We start from the raw sequence: 20,690 nt of genomic DNA on the forward strand, positions 1-20,690 counted from the left end.
TTTAGCAGCATACTCACAAAACTCACATTCATGTTCTTGTTTATGCGAATGAACTCCAGCTATATGCCTTTTGAGGTTTTTTGTATAAGCTGAAGTATAGTTGCACAAGTGACATCTATGTTCTCGTTTATTCGAATGAACTCCAACTACATACATTTCGATGTTCCCTTTATAAGCTGAAGCATAGTTGCACAGGTGACATCTATGTTCTCGTTTATCCAAATGAACAGCCTTTATATGAATTTCAAGTCCTGGCTTATGTTTAGCAGAATACTCACAAAACTTACATTTATATTCTCGTTTATTCAAATGAACTGCATCTATATGCCTTATTCATGTTATGTTTATAAGCTGAAGCATAATTGCAGAGTGAAATCTATGTTCTCGTTTATCCGAATGAACAGCCTTCATATGAACTCCAGCTATATGCCTTTTGAGGTTCTTTGTATAAGCTGAAGTATAGTTGCACAGGTAGGTGACATATATGTTCTCGTTTATTCGAATGAACTGCAACAATATGCCTTTCGATGTTCCCTTTATAAACTGAAGCATAGTTGCACAGGTTACATCTATGTTCTCGTTTATTCAAATGAACAGCCTTCATATGAATTTCAAGACCTTGCTTATATTCAGCAGAAAACTCACAAAACTCACAATGATGTTTTCGCTTATTCAAATGAACAACATTATAATGCCGATTTAGATTTCTCTTGTCATTTGTTGTATACTCTCATACTAGACATTCTTGTTCTTGTTTATTCGAAGGAACAGCATCCAAATCATTCCTAGTTTGATATTTATCAGAATGTTCATCTTCACTACTCAATAACTTAATTTCAAAAGTAATTCTCTCATTGAAACTATAATCTCTCTTCATTTCTGTTTCATATCCAATACCAAATAGAATTTTATTCCATTCTCATCAATGTACTGGTCAACAATATCTATATCTTCAGTCTTTACGTCTTCGGTCTCCATATCTTCAGTATACTGCCCGTCAATTGCGTACTGAACGCTAGAATCAAAGAAGTTATTTGTTAAGAGGAACAATGACATTTTTAGGATGTTAGGAGAAAACACAATTTCAACATTTTTGGACTTGAAAGGCTGTTTCATATAATCTGTTACCTGCAAATTCTCTTCTTCATAAGAGAATAATTTATAATGGCAATCAGAAAATTTTCAATTCCGGAAAAAGTATTCCTATTATTGAAGTTATATTATTCTCTTATATTTATTTTCAGACGTTAAAACTATTATTTTCATTTTTATGTTTGGGTAACTTAGCATCTGAAGTGACCCAAATATTTCACAAGGATTATTTGCCATCTTTCCATTCATTAAAAATTATATAATTATCGTACCAGTTCAATTTGAACCATTATTGATTTGAAATTAATTTTGTAACACTTCTCATTGTTCAAAGAAATCATTCTTTTTGTTTTTGATTTGCGAGTAATCTCTGAATTTTTGAATATTTTCAGAGTGGAAAAACATTGTGGAATAAAAAATAATCAATCACCATCCAAAAATAATACAGTGTCTTCAAAAAATATATACACACAGGCAAATTTAGGGAAACCGAAAATATTTCAAGGAAGTTTGTTGTTCATTTTCCCTTGAATACTTTGTCCGATTTCAGCAACAATTTTTTATGTTTGTAGCTTGAAACACAACAGTTCTCGAATTTGAGAAAAATTTAAGCCCTTCATATGGTACTATTTTTCGAGAATAAATGTATAGAATCGCAAAACTCTTCAAGTTAGATTAAATTGATACACCGGAAAATATATGTAAGTTCCATGAAAAAATTAATTGTATTGATTCATTACTATAATGTTAGCTTAGAACATAGAATTTGTAGTTTTGTAGTTAATATAAACCAAAACATGTTCAAAATTCTTGTATCCAATGAATTATTCATCGAACAGCAAACGCTCAACATCAATTTTGATTATTACCATTCTTTAATACAATTAACACTTTTTTTTCAGTGTACTGAAACCACTCAAAATTGAGATATCGCAATAAATAAAAAGAGAACATCTTCAAAACATATGAAACAAGTAAGTTTGAAGTAATCATATCTCGTTTCAATTAATTTGAAGATTAATTTTTCCTCAACGATTTCGTGCCAACACGAAGTGTTCGTAAACACTTTCGTTTGTCAACAATTCACACCAAAGGGAGTTGTCAATAATTAATTACTTTTCATTTTTTTTTGTTCTCCTCTGTATATAACAACAATCAAAGTAGCTGAGGATGACATTCGAGTAGTTATAGTTCTGAGAAATCAAACTACAAATAAAAAAAATGATTTCTGAAATCGGCTGAAGGGTTCAGAAGAAAATGAACTTCGTTGAGATTTTGCCCGTTCCCCTAATTTTTCCGGTGTGTATGTAAATAGTTCCTAAAAAAGTGAAAATATCAGGTTCATTCAAGTAAGATACTGTAGAAATATTTCATCAGTTTGTTGTTCAAACCAGAGATGAATACTCACTTATAGTCAAATGATATCCTATCATAGTCTTGTTCCATTTCTTCCAATTCTATCTTCACTCTATTATGATTATTCTCATTTTTTTCTGGGTAAACATGATGTTTATTGGAATACTCTAACAACTCTTCAAATGGAATGGTTAAGAACGTATACACGCATATAATTTACTGGAGTAAACTGTAATTATGGATCTTTTTGAGATAAAGCGCTTTTTAACACAAGTTAAAGGGTGTTACATTCAAACCAATTGCCGCTAGACAACTCAGACAAACTCAGCTAGAGTAGTCGGAAAATTGAGACAAAATGGAGGTGTTCCATTTAAACAAAAATTACGATGACGTCATCACTCGAAAGTAATTCACCCTGTATATTAGATTATTATTTTAAAATACGGTAAATTGAAATAAAAAATCGACATTTTTCAGGATTTTTTCTGAAAACGGTCTGTTTAAAAATGAATTTTTTCCATACTTTACGGACACAGTATATTCGTAGTACCTTCAGTAACTTTAGATCGTTCACTTTGAAACTTATTTTTTTTTCAAAATCTCGAAAGTATTTTTTTTAGTGGAATTCGTAAAAAGTAATCTGAAATCTGAATCAGATTACCTCTACGTAATGTAGTCAATTTGTGCTCAAATGTGCCCCTCAAGGGAAAGTTATGGGGTAGTTGTGATTTCGTTGATCGTATTGTAACGTTTTTCGGTTAATTAAATCGATACTTCTGGCTAATACTAATTTATTTCAGGTACACAACTATAAATAACTATTTACAGATGATTTATTTCAACTATTACACTAATTTATTTTCACTACTATAATAATTTATTTCTACAACTTATATCTAATTGAGTGTACGGCACTGACCGCCGTTTTCCGTCGCACTGCCCTGCTCTGCGGCTTCGATTGGTTATATACCGCTCGCATCTCTCTCTAGAAGCGTCTTGATCTTTCTATCCAGCTTTCGGTGCTTCCGGTACCTTCTAGAAAGAGGCAGTGGCGTAGGGCTTGCGAATTCGTTACACTGCCCCCTTCCTAGGATGTTCAGTCCCTGAACATATCCGGCACGGTGGCTAAAACTACAGGATTCTCCGTTTCTGCAATTTCCTTGTTCACAGAAATAGCACCTAACAGTCTTCTCTTGAACTTTGAACCTCTCCTCAAAGTCGCAATACCTCCCGATCAGATCTTCCAGTTTCTCTTCCTTGAGAGCGTCGTCCCTCGTTATCAGCCAATTCACGAATACGGACACCTCCTTCTTGAATAACTGAACGTCCAGGTTCTGATCGCAGATATCCTTTTGCTTCTTCCAAGTCCCTAATCCAATCTTCAGGATCTTGAACTTCTCGGCAATATCTTGGTTAATATAACCTCGGGATGGTCCCAATTGCTGCAAGTTATATTTCTTTCTCTCTGCGCACACAACAAGATATTTGTAAGCTTCCAGCGTATCTTCTCTCTTGCTGTCAATGTGCTCATTGGTTTCTGGGAATTCCTCGACAAATTTCTTGGCCTCTTGTTCTCTAAAGTTCGCCTTGTCCTCGATCACTTCCAACTCGCCCTCAAAAGTCTGAGGTTTTCTGAGCAAATCTTGGTTACTTTCCGAGTCTTGACTATTGGTTTCGTAGCACAAGTCAACTTCTTTCTCGCTTATCCAAGAGATTATTTCTTCAGCTCTTCTATCGAACATATGCACATGTTTTGCTCCGACCAATAGTTCATTCAGACCGTTTACCAGCTCCAAAAGATCCTGCCATTGAGTCTGGACCTCAATCATCTTCTCCTGGATCTTGGCGCTATATCTGCATTTAGCTTCTATCAGAGCATTTCCACTGATTAAACATGATTGGAGCCTTGCCTCGCTATTCATTAAACTAGCGTAAAAAGTGTCGAAGGCATGAATTAGAAGTTCCACATGCTCGACATCAACTCCATGCTTTTCAATTTTGGAATTGGTCATCTGGTCCTTGATCCATTCTTGGAGCTTGGTGCACTCTTGGAGGAACCCGAAATACTGGAAGGCTTCAGAGAGGGAAACTTCCCTCTGAGCCACTAGCTGACCTAACTTCTTGAACTTGTGCACTATTTCTTCCTCTCTTTTCTTGATGTTATCTGCATCGTAGTGCTCTCTTCCCACAAGATGGCAACATCTCTGGGATAATTTATCGATCGTTTCCTGGTAAGCTTCAACTTCAGCAGTTATTATATCCAGCTCTCCCTGCAACGTCTGAATGGAAATCTCATCTCTACCAACCTCACTTGTTGCCAGAGCCAACAACTTGTCATCAATCCAGGCCTCAGCTTCTGAACTCTGCTCGTAAAACTTTTCCAATTCAAGGGCATCTTGTAACCTCAACATCTTCAGACTGGCCATATCCCTTACCATCACAAATCGATTCTCCAATTCCTTCACCTTCTCACTGATATCATTGGAGATCTCATGACCGGATCTCATCATGTTGACCGCCCTATCCATCAAACTTTTCACGATGTGTTCCCTCGAGTTCAGCTCGACCTCCAGCGTCCGATACTTTTTCTGTAAGCTCTGGACCGCGGTAAGACTGATACTCATGTCCAAAGACGCTGCCAGCGATTTCCTATCGCTCAACCACTGTACCTCCTCATCTATCTCGTTGATGCTCTCGTAGTTCTCTAGGTGATGTTGGTAGTCATTTTCCAAAGCGGGATGGCACCTTAGGATGTTGTTGTCTGAAGCCAAGTCGTTTCCGAAATCGTTACTAACTTCAATCTCGACTTCACCTAGCCAAACCTCAAACTCTTCGACGGGCCTCCTGAAGAGCAGTGCTTGATATGCCTCGTTCAGCTTTTCCCGTTTGATCTGCTTGAGTTCCAACAGTCTTTTCCAATCCTCTTTGATTTCTTCTAGCCTTATGGCTATTTCATCTTTGGCATAGTGATTCGAATGTAGTAACTCTTGTCCCTCGTTTATTACGCTCTGCACTCTTTCATCGCTGTCCATAACCTCTGCTTCAAATGTAGAATGCTTCTGGATTTCACTTTCCAGGTTATGAGGTTCCCTATTGCTCTCATCTGCCGTTATTTGAAGCTTTTGTTTCAACCAGATCTCCACGCTGCAAACATTCTTCTGGAATTTCTGAAGGGCCCTGTATTCTTTCAGTTTCAGTCTTCTGGCTTCCGTCATTTGCAAACTTTCTTTTTTTCTATCTGGTATAGCTTCCATCATTTTTGACACTTCCTGATTATTCTGGTTCCTTTCATGGTCCTCCAGTTTCTTCGATTCAACCTCATTCCTAGTATTCTCTAACCTTTTCGTGTTATCCTTATCCATCATTCTTCTACAATTATCCTTTATTTCATTTTTAATTGATTTGATGCTTTCCTTTATTGCTGTTCTGGTGGATTTAATTTCTGTATGGTTATCCTGTATTTGCTTGGTTAGTTGCTCAAAAGCTTGCTTGAAGAAATCCAAGGTTGTCTGATCCATTTTACTTGACTGCGATCTCGTAACTGGCATTCAAAAATATGGCCACAAAAAGTGTTCGCACTACTGTCCACAAAAATGCCCACGAGAATGTCCACTAAAAAGAAATGTCCACGATAATGTCCACAAAAATATCCACAGAAATGTTCACGATTTAATTAACTCTCGGTTCGAAAACACACGCGAACCCCACTTCTGACACCAATTGTAACGTTTTTCGGTTAATTAAATCGGTACTTCTGGCTAACACTAATTTATTTCAGGTACACAACTATAAATAACTATTTACAGATGATTTATTTCAAATATTACACTAATTTATTTTCACTACTATATTAATTTATTTCTACAACTTATATCTAATTGAGTGTACGGCACTGACCGCCGTAAATTTGAATTTGAGTACTCTCTTGTATACTACGACGGCAAAGGGATCATCAAATTCTTATGCTATCAAGAAGAAGGATGAGTTGGAGAGAGTAGCCAAATCCAACCGTTAAATTTTTTTTTATGTATGATAATTCAAGGAATAAAAAATTCTTAATTATTCGCTCCTTAAGTTCTTGTAATCAATGTATTCAACATAGGATTCTATTGAAGCCTGTGTAGGTTCCAACTCAATCGGTATTTTCAAGATTTGAGTATAATGATCAGTGTCACTGATCGTATCATATCATTATATTGATCATATTTTTTTGAAATGTAAAACACCTGAGTTCAAGGAAAAGTGTAGGCCAATAATTGTACACTCACATATCACTGATTCAGTGATATGTGAGTGTACAATTATTGGCCTACACTTTTCCTTGAACTCAGGTGTTTTACATTTCAAAAAAATATGATCAATACACGAAGCAGACTTACCTTGTACTCTAATATCTTTGTTTATCATCGATTCAAAACATTCACTCAATATGTTTAGATACTCCGATACAATTTCGTCATCCTCAAGTCCGATATTTATGTTCATATCACCGACAATAATATGGTAATCTGATGTTTTTTGTCTTGATTGTTCCAGGTAAAGTTTGAGTTGATCCAGAAATAGTATTACGTTCGTGAAAGGAGGTCTATAAAGAGCTATGATTATTAGTTTCTTTCTGTTACGAGTATTGATTTGAGTTTCTATTGCTTTGCATTTATCAATGTGGATAATGTTATATTTTTTTTTTATATTCATTTATTCACAATAATATACAAGTGAATAATTCGTTACGTAATTAGAATTTTCCTTTATATATACAACAACACCATCGTTTTTATTGTCATCTCCTCCATGGTAAATAGTCACGTAACCATTTTTACTGAAGAAATTAATATATTGAATCAACCAAGTTTCTGTCAAAATGATATAATCGAATACTGTATCGGTTTCACCTAAATATAAATCGAATTCATCAATATTCTTTGCTATGCTTCTAATATTCTCGTGTACCAAAGAAAAAGTGTTGTTATCGCAAGAATCAACAGGGTAATCCAATATACTGCACATTTGCTCGACCTCGATCGTATTGACTGTCTAGTATTCGCAATCTCTAATGTACTGATCCATAGTGATTATATAATATATTAAATTACAAATGAAGTATAAGATAGTAACCCAGTATAAAACAGCATTATATATAGATAGAACAAAAATTACTAATGGCTTACAATTATGATGATGATAATATATTTTTTTTTTCTTTTTTATAGTAATTCAACAACAATAATAACTGAAATGTTTATTTTATCTATTTCTTTATTAAGTACCTACTTTGATTTTTTCCAATATGCAATGAAGACGAATCAGAACAAAGTTTCATAATTTTATCCAATTTTATTTGGTTTTTCTTGAGTTCGATTGATACGTTTTCTTTCGAAGCCACCAATGAGGTTCGTAGTTGTTCCCCCGGAGTTTCGGGCTGTAGGAGCAGTTTCTGTGTCGGTGTGGCAGAGGTACTATTTGTCTTCGGTAAGGCTTCGTCTTCTTCAATTCCTAGTAACTCTTCAATAATAAACTCATTTCCATTTACAACCAACTTTTTAATGAAGCTATTCTTTTCTCCTTTCTCTCTTTTTGTCAACAGTCATCTTCTCAAAATTATGTATTCTTCTTGTTCTTTTATTGTAAGGATCATGTACGATGGAAATACCAGAACCTTTCAACTTCTTAGCATTTTGTAGGACATTCTTTTTCGTTAAGTAGGAAATTAAATTCAATTTTAACAGGACATTCTTTATTTTTTCCTAAACGGTATATCGTCGGCTAAGAGTGTAAATCTGCCATGTCCATAATGAACAATTTTACAGGAGACCAAAAAAACCGTACAGTACATTGTTATAATAATAATAATGAAAGTGTTTATTAATGAAAATACATCCAATAAACTCTATTGAATGTATTTTCATGAATAAACTCTCTTATTATTATTATTATAACACTGTACTGTACGGTTTTTTCGGTCTCCTGTGAAATTGTTCATTATGGACATAGCAGATTTACACTCTTAGCCGACGATATGTTATTGATATTTTTGTAAGTAATATCAATCTCAAGACGGTTATTTAGTTCTTGAAGAACATGTTCTACTGAAACTTCCTCGTCTAAGTCTATTCCAAAAATGACAATATTGTTTTCTTTACTACCTTTCTCAAGAAATTCAACCTTATTTCTCAAGGAGAAATTTTCTTTTTCCAAATCGTGAACTTTAGTTTTGAGATTTTCGTGCGTCAACAATAGCCTAGTTTCACTTGCCTTGATTGCATTTTTCAATTCTTCTTTATTTTTTTGGATTTCATCCATTATTTTTTCAACGGCAGCGTCATTCATAATTTTAGTTGTTTCAATTATCTATAGTGTATGAACGCCTTTAATTAACGAGATAGCTGTGTTCTTCTTTGCAGGATTTGTCGCAGCTGTTCCCTTTTTTTGCCGAGTACGTCGTTCTCTGATAATACGTATGAATATTTCAAATAATTATATTTCAATGCTTTTCCATGGATTGAATCAAATGATTCTTCAGCCTTATAATGTTTTCTGTAGTACTCACGTGAGTATAAAATTTGGTTATTTTTTAAGCAGAGATTCCACTATTTTAGTTCACTTTTACACAGCAATATTGAAGAACATCTGTAAGCGAAGACTTATCTTATTAAATCATAATTATGAAGTGAATACTGTTGTAAGTAATTTTGTTCATGATCAAAACAATTTACTTTTCATAATATTTGAGTTAACTAAGACCACTAATATACTTTCTTTCAGAACAATGAAACTTTTCAAAAATATGTGTCATCAGAGTTGCTGACACCTGTAAGTCAGCTTCTGAGTGTCTCGGAGCTTGCATAGACTGAATGAATTTTAGAGAAAGAGACTCCCCCGCCCCCTGGAAATCAAGATATAAAAAAAGAAAATTTGATGGTAACAAAACCTATTTCAAAGTATCAATTGTTTATTACTATCATTCATTTTTTGTCAAGGGAACCACCATTATCAAGAAGGAGACCACATTTCCAAAATGGTTGTTACGGCGAGTCGACTACATTTCCTTGCGTCACATTTTGGAGCTTCGTGACCCCAGGAATCATTATGCTTACCAATTAAATCTTTGTCTTTATTACTTCATAGCATTACTGCTGCGCTCAACTGATATTTTGGTATAGTACTTTGAATGTGAAATGAAAAAAAGAAGGAGACTACAATTTCCAAGGCTCTCACTCGAACAGAGTTTGTTGAGAAATATTACACTCCTTGATAAGAGATTGAATCTCTTAAAAACAGGAAGAAAATTAATGAAGGAATTCTTACTACATTAAAGGATAGAGAAGCGAAAGTTATGATTAATACACAGATAATTGAAATAAAAGTGGAGTAGTGAGAACCGTTTTGCAATCACAGAGTCAAATCCAAGGTGTCCCACCCTGGATTTGTCTTTGTGACTTTGGGTGAGGCACAGATGGCACCTGATCAACTTAATTAAAATCAAAATCAATATTTGAAATAGATTGTTTATTTAGGAACATTACTGCTTATGAATTACTTATGAGGAAATTGTTGCTCACAAATTAAATAAAATAAAAATCAATATATTTAAAATAGGTTTATTCAATGATATTACTTCTTATGGATTACTGCTTAAGATTAATTTTGAAGAAATTGTTGTTCATAAATTAATTAAAATGAAAATCAATATTTGAAATAGCTTTATTTAGGAATATTACTGCTTATGAATTAATTATGAAGAAATTGTTGTTCAGAAATTAATTTTAAAAAAATCAATATTTAAAATAGGTTTCTTTGAGAATTTTACTAATTAATTCGATAAAATAAATATTGATTAATTCTGTTCTGCAAGCGTTGATATTCACAATCTGATTGTTGAGAGGTACCTCAGTTACATTTGTCCTCACGATTAAATTATTCAATTCTGAATCGTCATAACATCATCAGGCACTAGAGGTAGTTACTCATTTTCCCATGACAATTTTGTTACCAAACACAGTGAACTTGTATAGGTGATATTTTAGTTTTTTTCATTCAAATGAATAGTATTTATATGCTTTTTTTAGGTTTCTTTTATAACTGAATCATACTCGTAGGCGAGTATGAGTATGATTATGAATGATTATGAATGAACATGAGTAGTTAAAAATATTAACACATTCGCGTTTATTGAAGCGAATAACATTCATATCTTTATCGACTCCTCCCTTTTCGTTTATACTTCAAATGAACTTCATCTATATGCCTTTTGATGCTCTGTTTATAAGCTGAAGCATAGTTGCACAAGTGACATTTATGTTCTCGTTTATCCAAATGAACAGCCTTTATATGGTTTTCAAGAACTTTCTTTTCATTAGCAGCATACTCACAAAACACACATTTATGTTCTCGTTTATTCGAATGAACTGCATCTATATGATTTTTGATGTTCCCTTTATAAGCTGTAGCATAGTTGCACAGGTGACATTTATGTTCTCGTTTTTCCAAATGAACAGCCTTCATATGATTTTCAAATTGTCCTTTCTGCTGAGCTACATACTCACAAAATCCACATTTATATTCTCGTTTGTTCAGATGAACTACTTCTATATGCCTTTGGATGTTCTGTCTATAAGCTGAAGCATAATTGCACAGGTGACATCTATGTTCTCGTTTATCCAAATGAACAGCCTTTATATGGTTTTCAAGATCTTTCTTTTCGTTAGCAGCATACTCACAAAACACACATTTATGTTCTCGTTTATTCGAATGAACTGCAGCTATATGCTTTTTGATGTTCTGTTTATAAGCTGAAGCAAAGTTACAGAGGTGACATTTATGTTCTCGTTTATCTAAATGAACAGCCTTTATATGCTTTTTAAGATCTTTCTTTTCATTAGCAGCATACTCACAAAACCCACATTTATGTTCTTGTTCATTCAAATGAACTGCACCTATATGCTTTTTGATGTTCTGTTTATAAGCTGAAGCATAGTTGCACAGGTGACATTTATGTTCTCGTTTATCCAAATGAACAGCCTTTATATGGTTTTCAAGATGTTTCTTTTCGTTAGCAGCATACTCACAAAACACACATTTATGTTCTCGTTTATTCGAATGAACTGCAACTATATGCTTTTTGATATTCTGTTTATAAGCTGAAGCATAGTTGCGCAGGTGATATTTATGTTCTCGTTTATCCAAATGAACAGCCTTTATATGGTTTTCAAGTCCCTGCTTATGTTTAGCAGAATACTCACAAAACTTACAATTATGTTCTCGCTTATTCAAATGAACAGCATCAAAATGCCGTTTTAGATTTGTCTTGTCATTTGTTGTATACTCACATACTAGACATTCTTGTTCATGTTTATTCGAAGGAGCAGCATCCATATGATTCCTAGTTTTATATTTATTAGATGAGTCATGTTTACTACTCAATGGCTCAATTTCAAAAGTAATATTGTCATTGAAACTATAATCTCTCTTCATTTCTGTTTCATATCCAATAGACGATCTTATTCCATTCTCATCAATGTACTGGTCAACAATATCTATATCTTCAGTCTTTACGTCTTCGGTCTTTATATCTTCAGTATACTGCCCGTCAATTGTATGCTGGACACTAGAATCAAAGAAGTTAATAGGAAATTTTTGGGATCTTAAAAGAAAACACAATTTCAACATTTTTTGGAAATCAAAGACCGTTTCATGTAACCTGCAAACTTTTACATTTTATGTTTGGGTAACATAGCAGTGTTCTTTTTTATTCGTATTTCATTTTCCCTTGAACCCTTTGGCCGATTTCAGCAATTAATTTCTTGAATTGTAGCTTCATTCCTCTAGACAGTGGCGTACCCCGACATGAGCCTTGGGGGAGGGGGGCGGATAAAGAAAAAAAATCGTTTCCGATATGCTTTGAATTTGTATATACTTTCTGAGATTGATTTTCAATGAGAGAAGTTCGGAGCTTCTACTTTGAAATCTCATTAATTTTTAACAGATTGCTTATTTTCATCAATAATCTGGAATTTTTGGCTCGTAAATAAATAATGATCATGCCGAAGACAGTCAGATCAGATCAAGCCTTTGAATATAGCAGCTGGATGAAGAATTCGTTGATTAAATTTTCACACCAATAATTTATGAAGCGTTGTGACTTGTTGTTTCGTCTTGATGGGGATAACATTGAAATTGTTGTATGTATTTTGTACTATATTTAAGCACATTGTAATTGTGGTTTGAATCTCAAATAAATTGAATTGAATTGAAAATTTACAAATTTACAGATTACAATGGATATATCCTCCTTTGCGTAGGCCACTGCTTCAGGTACATAAACGATTTAGATGCCATCTTCATTTAATCCGTTTTTGTTAAATGCAGGGGTGAAGAAAAAAAGTAAATACAAGCTTTTATTCGAAGCAATAAACAAATAAATAAAATAAAATAAATAAAACAAAGGTCGGACGATGTCGGCACCGTTTGGCTAAAGATAGGGAAAATTGGAAAATTCAGGGGGAGGCCTATGTCCAGGAGTGTATGCAGACAGGCTGTTGAAAAAGATTCGAAGTAAACTCAAATGTTGGCCCATCTTTTCTGAACATTTTCTCTTTTTATTTTTTATTGCGATATATTAAATATGAGAGAACGCTTCATATGGTACCTTTGTTGAACAAGAAATTCATGTTTTGAATGGAATGGCAAAGCTCTTCAAGTTCATCATTTTGAAACTGTTTTGAGGTCTAATATTGATGATTTGAAAAAAAAAAAACCTATGAACTGGGATATTAATACAATGAAAAGTCATTCATCATATTGATGAATTGTTCTCATTGAATCAAGCAACAATTTCCATTTAACCAATGAAATGTTGATTATTACAATGTTATGTTCATTATTCGATCCGTTGTACTTGTTGTAACTTGCTTCAGTAACCCCCTAATTTTTTTGTACCTATAATCGATAGAAATAATAAAAAATATAGTTTCTAATTTGAAAATCTTGAGTTTTGATGAATTTGAGTTGTCCAAGTTCATGATCTTCTTATAAACAACTTACAGTCCATTCAGAAATTATTGACATCGAAGTAGGCCTTGAACGTCTACACGCAAAAAAATCTATTCTCAAATTGAGTGAATAATATTTGGTTGAAGTATATGGTAGATTCATATATAAGCAAGAATATAATAAATTTGGGTCAAGTATACTTTATTCTCCAAATTTAAATATACCAAGTATTCCAAATAAGTATATTTATGATATTCTTCAATTTAATAAAGTCGGTATTATTGGTCCAAAGAAAATTCTTATATTTGATGTGAGTGAATGACTATACTTGAAATAAGTGGTTGATAAATTTCGTTAGAATATAAAATATTTTCAAGACAAGATATTGAATTCCTCAATTTCAATCATTTCTTCGTTTGAAGGTAGTGAATCATATACTCGAATGAAAGAATTGATATACTCAAACCAAAATTAAGTTAGTGTTAGAATAAGTATATAATATGGTAAATTCAAAATTAATTTTATGGTTGTTCCGAAGAAATAGTAAACTTACTTGAAATGAATATTAATTTCAAATAAATTTTTTGAAATTATTCGAAAGAATAAATGCAATTATCTATCCAATCCATTAGATTTCTTAATCTGAATAATAAATACAATACAGCATATATTAAAAACGAATTTATTTCTCAAATCATCATATAAAAAATGAAAACCAACAAATAAACAATATCTACATTGGAAAAAAATTTCATTACATTTATACAAATACAGGATAAAACATTGTACTACAAAGGACTAAAGGGACATAGTTAGTTATCTCTCAAAGAATGAATTATTTAGGTGGAGAGAATTCGAGATACAATCTTAAAAGTTTAAAAGTTCATCTACATCTATACAACAATTTGGAAACTTTTCGGCTATAATAGATTTTCCCCTGATACCAAAAACAGGTTGGGCTTGGCGGTTTGATTAATCTGTGTTGCTCTATTTTTCTGTTCTTGAATGATTTGTCCAATATCACTTGAGATCTGCAAAGAAAGAAGAAATTTGTGATTAATAAATTTTATCGACTTTTTCGAATGAAAAATACTACCTGGTCCTGAAGAATTATTCCAAAATTGTATCTCACTCATATCGATAGATGTCTATTGATTTACATTTTCATCAGCAAATGATAACGTAACTCCCAATTGTTCATGAACAATTTCCATATTCTGCAAAAAAAAAGAATCAAATTCAATTAACATTCATCAATTATGAACAGGAAGTTGTATTCAAAAAGTGCATTAATATTTCGAAAATAATTAGAAAGCTCTAGAAAATCTTTATAACAGATCCTATTAAATATTAACGCACTTGTTGTCAAAAATTAAGAATTTTGTTGAAAATATCAATTCAAAAATACCTAGTCCTCAAAGAAATAATACAAAGATATCAAGCTGAATAACAATAGTAAAAAACACGAAGAGCATCATGAAAAGGAAAATGAAATCCGAATTAATGAAAAAAAATTTAATGAGTTGAAATTATTACTAAATAAAAACTTACCTTGAAATGTTCCAATCAGACACTCCATGTATCCCTAATTAAATTTTGCTTTTTGCAGTATGTATTCAGAATCTAACACTTATAACACAATCAAAACTTCCGTAGACCGTACACCGATCAGTCCTATCACCTAAATGAGACTGAAGGGGATCGAAAGAGATATTTTCTAATGCAAACTGCACAGAGGGCGCATTTTAGTATATCTTCGAATAATATTCTTGAATCTAGTGGATGAAAGCATTTATATACTTGTATTACGACAAATACTGCCAACAGGTGGATAAGAACGTTTTCATTGGCGCGGCATATCAAACGAGTCGAATCATGTTGACGAAGATGCAGGGAAAAGAACTCGCGTTTTAGTATATTTCGGTATAATATACTCAGATCTAGTACATGCAAATATAATTCAGATTATGAATGGTTTATTCTGAACTGGATCATTTGAATTTTTCAAAAATCAAAACAAATTTTGTCACTCATCTTATTCAAAACGGAATCCGTCCTCAAAATATTTTAGTTTTTTTTTATTTAAATATTTCACTGATCAAGCACTTGGGTCATTAGACACCACTCAAAAGAATTATATTTTGTAAAATACATTTATATCCATTAAATAATTTTTGGCTTATTCTATATCACACATATAATATAACGTAAACTGTTAACGATTATTTCCATGTTGTGTCGGTCAAGAGAACCTTGCTATTTGGGGCAATCCCAGGTGTTTGATTGCTAGTACCACCTCATCCATTTTTGAATGTTGAAACAAAAGTTATTTCAACAGACTGGTCAAAATTCAAATAAGATGAAAAATGTGTTTTTCTTATCATTTTTTAGGTTCATGATGGCTCACCAAAATCAATTTCACTTATATTTTTATGTATTATTAACACATCTCAAAAAATCACATAACTTACCTCAATATGGTATGACAATTTTTAGCGTCAGAAACTAGTTGTATTGTGAAACGGTATATTAACAAATTATCTAGTATGGCCTTTATTGAGTTGGTTAGCTACAATGAACATAAAAAGAAAGATTAAATTCATATTATCTGCTAATTCAATCACAGGGTGGAGTTCAGATGGATCATTCACTCCCCTTCTAACACTCAAACCCTAATATTTAAATATTAAAATGAAATATGTCTCACTATGACGAAATTTTGTCCACACAATTTCATATTTTCATTTATTATGATTAGTCTCGAACATGAAAAATGAGCAAATAGGTCTCCAATTCATCTTTGTGACTTGGGCATATTCTAATTACAACTAAAATGTATCACTCGCAATAATTATTATAATGTGTAAACCAATTCTTCAAAAATATAATTTGGAATGAGTATATTTCAATTTTCAAAATGAGTAAATGATATCTTCGAAGTCGCAATATAGTATGTTTAAACAAAATGTAATAGTATTCTTGAATCAATAAATTTATTCCTTCATTTCGAATACATCATTTACTTGTATGGAGTATTATATATTTCTATGAAGTATATGTATTCGGTATTCTATTTATTCATTCCAAGTATACCAAATTTCTTACTTCACTTTTTCTGATTCAATATATACTTGGATCAAGTTTAATATTTCAAGAATATCCTGTTTCTTGATTTGAGAATAGATTTTTTTCCGTGTAATCGCGGCTTTATTTCTGGTTACAAAAATATCACTAAATATTGCTATGGTTCATCATAGAAATAACCAATTTAAATTATTTTCATCATATTTGTATCCGAAAGATCCTGAATTTTCGAAATTACGATTATTACGATGGGACGCATACAGTCATGATTTCATAAATTGAAGTTCAGATTATATAACGTGAAAATATAGTGAAATGCTATCTCATTTCTAAGAAATCCAATGAAGAGATATCTATTCATTTAAGAGTCGCCCATGAAAGATCACATCGAAGATCATTAAAATATGCATATTTCTTTTTCACCAAAGGCTCTTCAAAAATTGTTGCATTACTGATGGACACTGGATACCAACCTGCTTGCAAAATTCTTATCAAATAACTCTTATGGATCATTTTAACTGTTGTCTGAACTGGTGAAGAAAACAGAAAAAACTGGTTGATAAATTTAAATAGTGTAGCTTAGTGAATGGAAGAGCCATATCATAATAAGACAGAAATAAAATTTAAAGAATGCATTTAGTATATGAAAAATTTTGATATCCCAGTTGTACTGTAACTTTCAAAATTGGAACCAATTTATCAGCCAATGTGTAAATTACTTTCTAAAGTCACTATTCTTCGAAACTGTTCATGACATGAATGATTGATTAAATTTGTATGAAAAATATAGGTACTATTTGTACTCAAGTTTTCTGTTTTTTATTGAAATGCTTTTATACTAGTTACTATTAAATTACATAAAGTATTTTGCCCATAACAGCTTGAACTCACTCACTAAAAGCATTCTTGCATGAAATTATTTTTAATTTGTGAATTTTAAAATTTTATTGCATTCTATTATTATCTTCAAGTGGGTAAGAGGTGAAGAAATTCTTGAAGTTACTCTTCTAAATATATTTTTCGATTAAATACTCAGTAAAAATTCTATAAAGCAATTGAAATTTATTAGATTTTTGGATTACTCATTGAAGAACAAAAAACAGATATAACAATACTCAATTTCAATATAGAATATAAATAAACTATAGATGCAATGCAATAAACTTTGTTTAGCAACCCAATTATAAAATAATTCTCCCTTCATAGATTTATATAATCCTCATGATTACCACTGTCAAAACCAAACATCCAGGTAAAAATCCAAATATCCATCATTCAAAATAGTGCTCCTTCTACTTTTACCCTTGAATATATTTGAAAAACTTTTTGTTTTCTTTCTAGAGTCCACTGTTCAATAATGCTGCCATTTTCAAATAACCAAGTATCCTCCAGATGAATGAATTTCACATTTTATGCAAATATTCTCTGTATTCACCATAAAATCGTACTCAACTTATTATATTTTTCTGTTCATCATAAGAATTTTCCTTTAATTAACTGTTTTGAACTTGTAACGAATTAATTCTATGTAATGTTGTGTTCGATTGATTAAAATCTAGATGCTTTTTGGTCAAATTTTATCCAGACTGATATATTGGTTGCTTTTGGTAACAATCAAATCATTTAATGATCCTTTTAAGGTGAAATCGTATCGCACAGGTTTTCTTCCGCTAATAATACAGGCCGTACTGACTTGCTTTCTTCTTTTTTCAAACAGTATTGTTAGAAATACTCAGATAAACTAATCAATGTGTGTTTGAAATTGATACAACTTTTTAATTTCGAAATTTCTTGGATCAAAATCAATAACACAAACAAACTGAAATCTAACCTCCAGTCACTGACATTTCCAATGCCAACCCGAAATCTGCAATTCAAAATGTTACTGAATGAGCCAGTACCAACTTAATTCCGATTTTCCAAAGCCACCCGGGATTTCAATAATTCCTGAATGGACTGTATACATTCTTGTCCAAACCGCAAGCAGTCTTATAATACTATATACTTGCAGAATTGAAAAAGAAAAATATTTTTGCGAAAAAAGCTTTTTCTGCCGAAAAGTTCGAAAAATCATCGCCCTCATTTTTTTCATGATAATCCAATTAACTCATGAACCGTTGAGTTTCTACCTAAGATATGGCGTATTGCCGAAATTGTCATCAAAAATGCTATCTAATGATGCAATAATATACTGGATGTGACATTTGAAATTAGGAAGTAGTAGTCTGTTTCCGGCATAACCAGGAGTTGTAGAGGACTGAAAATATTTTAGGAAGAAAGATCATTGTCAAACGCCAATATACAAACTTTCAGCTCAAAATAGTGAAAATTATGATCAGCTTTCCATAAATGTCTAGTAGAGGCCATCCCGGTGAATCAGCCCGTATAACAACAAACAAGTAGCTAAGGATTTCAAACAAGTATGTTCCTGGGGAATCAACTAATTGCTAAAAATCGACTGAAGGGTTCAAGAGAAAATGAACTGCAAACTTCGTTGATCTTTTTTTTCGTTTTTCCGTTTTTTCCGTTCTCCTAATTTTGCCAATGTTGTATCAAAGTATGAAGAACTATACTATGGTTATACATATATAACACAAAAAAAAGAAAAATGCGGGTTCATTCAAATACCTTACTCATGAAATATTTTAAAGGTTTTTTGTACAAAACAGAGATAAATACTCACTCATAGTCAAATGATATCCTATCATCATCTTGTCCCATTTCTTCTAATTCAGTCTTAACTCTTCTGTTGTGAATACTCATATATTATTCTTGGTACACATGGAGAATAGACCCTCGAATCTGTCACATGAAATTGGCAGCTACGTTGCCATATCGAAAAATTAATCAGGTATTTGAAGTATTCATAAAAAATAGAAATATTTCACCAGTTCCCGCTACCGGTCTCGACAGTTATAATATCAGGTTACCTATATCTTTGAATATTTATTCTGATTCTAAATACGACTGTTACTGCTGCAACTAAATTCATCCTTGAAGCCAAGATGTTTATAGAAATACTCTGACAAAACTCTCCAAATTGAATGGTTATAAGAACGTATAGGTAAAAGTACATAGTATAAAAAATGATACGTATATAATTTTCTGATGTATGGAACGTTTTTAAAGTGGAATTTAGCGCTTGATAGCGCAAGTGAAGGTTTTCTTTATTCAGTTCTTCTTCGTAAGCTCTGTGAACTGAGCGATTGAAATATTCAAATGAATTTTCTGAAATGAATTTTTCTTTTTAAGTAGTTTATTTGAAGACTGTAATGAAAGACTATACATTATCATCATTAGCAATTGGACTGGTGTGAATTATTTTTCCTGTAAAGTTGAAAGAAATTTTGATAAGTTCGATATGGCCATCAGACCTAGCCTATGGTGGATGAGGCAGTGAAAAAAGACTACTTAATTACAGTCAAGGCAAAAATCTTATAGGTGTATCCACCTTCAGTTCTTCCATATGTTTAATGTAAAGTACATACAAATTTGATAAGTTTCAGGTATCGCTAACATATCAATGCGGTTGTAGTAGGAGTTCCCAATAAAATACCTTTATATCATCAAAAGTCAATCGAGAGTCTCAAGGTGTTGTGCCTATTCTATGTTTTCTTTCTTCTGACACTAAAGAAATATCATTAGAAGTCGGTTCATCAGTTGATAATTATGTAGATAAGGACAAAACGCTCTAAGATTAAATTTTCCAGATTTACTAATTTTGGGGTGTGAAATGCGAATTCGTACACAACAAATTTTGTCGCATATTGTTTGTCAAAAAAAAAAAAATAAATAATTTTTCGCCAAGGTCACTCCATTCATTACACTTATACGCCGTTGATTTTTGTTTTATTATGGATATTCGACCAAAATTCACTATCATTGATATTTCACGCATTTTCCAACATCAATATACCTATACGATAAACCTTTAGAATTAATATTTATTTTGTTTTGAAGTGTCAATTGTCGGTCGTGATGAATTCACATACTAACAACGCGAACGACTCAAATCGAAAACTATGTGCGCTATGTTGCCGGTTCCAGCAGATTTCAGATGGTCTAAGAATATAATAATAATAATAACCTTTTTTATCAGGTGAAAGTTTAGCTATAGCTACTTTTACACTTTCACCTAATATTCAATAAGAATAATATATTCAACTATA

The 20,690-nt window shown here is 32.2% G+C and overlaps 2 protein-coding genes and 2 long non-coding RNA genes across 4 annotated transcripts; 1 reads left to right on the plus strand and 3 right to left on the minus strand.

The window, feature by feature from the left end:
* Positions 1–873: 873 nt before the first annotated feature.
* Positions 874–5,966, minus strand: LOC123682283 (spectrin alpha chain, erythrocytic 1-like). Its single transcript, XM_045620869.1, has 2 exons — positions 3,628–5,966; positions 874–1,015 (listed from the first exon to the last, which is right to left on the minus strand). The coding sequence occupies exons 1-2, from the start codon at positions 5,964–5,966 to the stop codon at positions 874–876; spliced, it is 2,481 nt and encodes an 826-aa protein (XP_045476825.1).
* A 2,683-nt stretch (positions 5,967–8,649) lies between these two features.
* LOC123671026 lies at positions 8,650–9,888 on the plus strand. Its single transcript, XR_006746038.1, has 4 exons — positions 8,650–8,995; positions 9,060–9,127; positions 9,211–9,366; positions 9,426–9,888. It is a non-coding gene; the product is annotated as an uncharacterized LOC123671026 (long non-coding RNA).
* A 679-nt stretch (positions 9,889–10,567) lies between these two features.
* On the minus strand, positions 10,568–19,360 carry LOC123671022 (zinc finger Y-chromosomal protein 1-like). The gene is made up of 2 exons (XM_045604667.1): positions 19,205–19,360; positions 10,568–12,052 (listed from the first exon to the last, which is right to left on the minus strand). Exons 1-2 carry the CDS (start codon positions 19,282–19,284, stop codon positions 10,642–10,644), a joined length of 1,491 nt encoding a protein of 496 aa, XP_045460623.1. The 5' UTR covers positions 19,285–19,360; the 3' UTR covers positions 10,568–10,641.
* LOC123671024 lies at positions 14,175–16,203 on the minus strand. The gene is made up of 3 exons (XR_006746036.1): positions 14,989–16,203; positions 14,534–14,654; positions 14,175–14,468 (listed from the first exon to the last, which is right to left on the minus strand). It is a non-coding gene; the product is annotated as an uncharacterized LOC123671024 (long non-coding RNA).
* Positions 19,361–20,690: the final 1,330 nt, after the last annotated feature.

Source organism: Harmonia axyridis, chromosome 1 (assembly GCF_914767665.1).
Source record: "Harmonia axyridis chromosome 1, icHarAxyr1.1, whole genome shotgun sequence".
Lineage (NCBI taxonomy): Eukaryota > Metazoa > Arthropoda > Insecta > Coleoptera > Coccinellidae > Harmonia > Harmonia axyridis.